Source organism: Ceratina calcarata, unplaced genomic scaffold, assembly GCF_001652005.2.
Source record: "Ceratina calcarata isolate Rehan_Ccalc_2016 unplaced genomic scaffold, ASM165200v1 scaffold333, whole genome shotgun sequence".
Taxonomy (NCBI): domain Eukaryota; kingdom Metazoa; phylum Arthropoda; class Insecta; order Hymenoptera; family Apidae; genus Ceratina; species Ceratina calcarata.
The window spans coordinates 20,124-23,189 of NW_017156060.1; the positions used below are offsets into that span (position 1 = coordinate 20,124).

The window sequence follows — 3,066 nt, forward strand, 5'->3', positions numbered from 1 at the left end:
ACATCGCCCAGCAGAATACCGTGAGAATGGGGGTAGCTGAATTAGCTATCGAAGAGGACCCCGCCATGACAGGGTTGGCGGGAAACGAGTGAGGAGGAGCTCCAGAAGAGGGCGGAACGGCACCCCACGGGAAGCCCGGGGCCCCTTTAAAGAAAGGGATGAAAAGGGGTACATGACAGACAGGATTACGAATCAGGACACGCAACGTGGACAATGGAAAACGGACAAGGAAGTCTGGTAGGCGTATATGCACGCCAGAGATGAAATTAAGAAGAGAAACGAAACAGTAGTACCGAAAGAATCGGGAAAGGAAATAAGGAAGTGCAGAGAAGTCAAGGAGTCGCGTGCATCAACGGGCACGAAACGAGCTCCGCAGGTAACCGGATGCGCAGTATCGCCGCGCGAACAAGGGATCGAACAGGTCGATCCAGAACAAGAATTGGAAAGCGCCACTACGACGCTAGAAAAAATGACCCGTCCAAAAACAACGAGGCCCGGAATGCGGGAGGAGTTGTCGATGACCGATGAGGGACGAAAGTGCATCCCCTCGGTCAACAGGAGCCCAGAAATTGAAGTGAATCGATTGGAGGCAAAGATTAATTTAGGAAAGGGAGATACTTCCCTACAACAGGATGATCAGTCATTAACGGTTCCCAGGCTCGCGGGAACCGAGGAAGCAATGTCTGTAGCAGGAGCTACGACAGAAGGACAGAGGAATTTCCCAGTCGAGACACAGGGTCTCGCCGAGGTAGTAACGGAGAAGTTAGAAGACCAGAATGTACCGGGACCTACTGCTACGTCGGGCGCTGTTCGAAAAAGGGTTGGACGGGGCACGCAGTCACATGTCGATAATGCGGAATCCATGAGAGGACAGCAACCCCCAGGTGGGCTCCCCATACAGGAGCATGGAACTGGAACCTCCCTGCCGAAAATAGGGTGGCACACAACCTACAGGCTGCCCCAATGGAGGAGAGAGGATGATCAGCGCTTCACATGGAAGCTTCCTCAGATGAAGATCGAGATGTCTCCGTCGTGTGAAGAGGATACGCCGAGGGATGATTGCGTGCGGATGTGTGAAAGAGTGAATGAGTATGTTTGATGGCCACAAGCATAGAGACATGCTTGTCGCCTGAGAGGAAGGGGGGATAATATGTAACCGTACAAATTTCCCGGTTGTACCGGTTACATATGTCCTCGCGTAGGAATGTTCTAGAAGGTCCGAGGACCTTACGCAGGCGCAGGTTCCGCCGGTTACGTAAATTGGCGCCCAAACAGGGACTCGATTGAAGGGAAATCAGAATTAGAATCAAATATGAATAAGACAAGAGCTAGGAAACGCGCAAATACCAATCCGGATGATTCTACCGATGTAGAAGACCGTACGAGCGAAACGGGCGAGGCCATTGTTGTTAGACCGCGAGTTACAAGGTCGCCGCCGCAAGCGACGATAAACGTAACCGTCGATCCGGTGACCTCCGACGTGGCAACAGTACCTAACGTACTAGCGTCCCAGGCAAAAACGCGTGAAAACATAAACCCGTCGCCCGATTCAAATTCGGCTGTAACGCTCGAAGCCATAGCCGCGTTAATAAATAACTGCGAACGGGCGAGTAAAGAAGCGATAGAAGGGGTAATGCGGGTAGTCTCGGAAATTAAAGAACAGCGAACTCAGCTTGAACAAACGATCGATAAAAAAATCGAGGAACGCGTGAACCGGGACCGAGGAGAAATTTTAGAAACAGTCGAGCAGCTTAGGTCGAACGTCAACGAAGACGTATCGGAGCTGAGGGAACCCGTGATTAATGTCCGCGAGGAAATAACCGAGCTACAAGCTACAATCAGAACGCGAAACGCGACGCACTGTCATAATACCGCTACGTCCGGGGAAGGTGACTCACAGCAAAGCGCCGCGAGTCCGTACAAGATTAAACCGCGCTTTCCGACATTTGAGGGGAAAGCGGGAGAACATCCGCCGAAGTTCTTACGCGAGCTTGACCGATTCGTTACGACGGCACGAATTAGAGACGCCGATTTCCAGATGATAGTAGACCAGGCACTGAAGGGCCGTGCCAAGGCATGGTGAGACTTGGTCGCCGCGAGAACCGGTACGTGGGAAGAATTTTCGCGGAAATTCTTAGCTCGGTTCTGGAGCGAATCGGTACAGCAGCAAGTCGCGAGGGATTTAGAATTCGGTTATTATAATGAAAACTCGCAGATGACCCGGGTCGAATACGCAGCCCGACTTATCGCGGACGCGGCCGATCTGACCCCGCGTAGGTCCGACCGTGAAATCCTTAGCGCACTTGCAAGGCATTTTAATTACGCGATTCAGGATGCGATCCTTGCACAAAACGTCGATTCAGCAGAAACGCTGCTGGACATGCTCGACCGATGGGACCATGGAGGCGTCTTGAACCGCCCCAGGCCCAATAACCGCGCGTACCGGGGAAATGAAGAATGTCCTCGGAGTCCGCAGAATGGACAAAATGGCGACAGGCCTGTTTACTCACCAAGGCCAAGTAACTTGGGACCGAATCGCGACAGGCCCGATAATCCGTCGCGAACGAACAATGCTGCGCAATGGAATCGCAGCAGAGACGATAATCAAGCAGGCAGGAGGGCGCCTAACATCGCCCAGCAGAATACCGTGAGAATGGGGGTAGCTGAATTAGCTATCGAAGAGGACCCCGCCATGACAGGGTTGGCGGGAAACGAGTGAGGAGGAGCTCCAGAAGAGGGCGGAACGGCACCCCACGGAAAGCCCGGGGCCCCTTTAAAGAAAGGGATAAACAGGGGTACATGACGGACAGGATTATGAATCAGGACACGCAACGTGGACAATAGAAAACGGACAAGGAAGTCTGGAAGGCGTACATGCACGCCAGAGATGAAATTAAGAAAAGAAACGAAACAGCAGTACCGAAAGAATCGGGAAAGGAAATAAGGAAACGCAGCAGAAATAAGGAGTCGCGTGCATCAACGGGCACGAAACGAGCTCCGCAGGTAACCGGATGCGCAGCATCGCCGCGCGAACAAGGGATCGAACAGGTCGATCCAGAACAAGAA

The 3,066-nt window shown here is 52.7% G+C and overlaps 1 protein-coding gene across 1 annotated transcript in view; it reads left to right on the top strand.

Annotated features, from left to right (window-relative positions):
• Positions 1-233: 233 nt before the first annotated feature.
• Positions 234-3,066, top strand: part of LOC113464325 (uncharacterized) — a 7,515-nt gene continuing 4,682 nt past the window's right edge. The window contains exon 1 of the mRNA XM_026813443.1: positions 234-508. Within this exon, the coding sequence (XP_026669244.1) occupies positions 248-508 (261 nt within the window). The 5' untranslated portion in view covers positions 234-247. The remainder of the gene's footprint in view (positions 509-3,066) is intronic.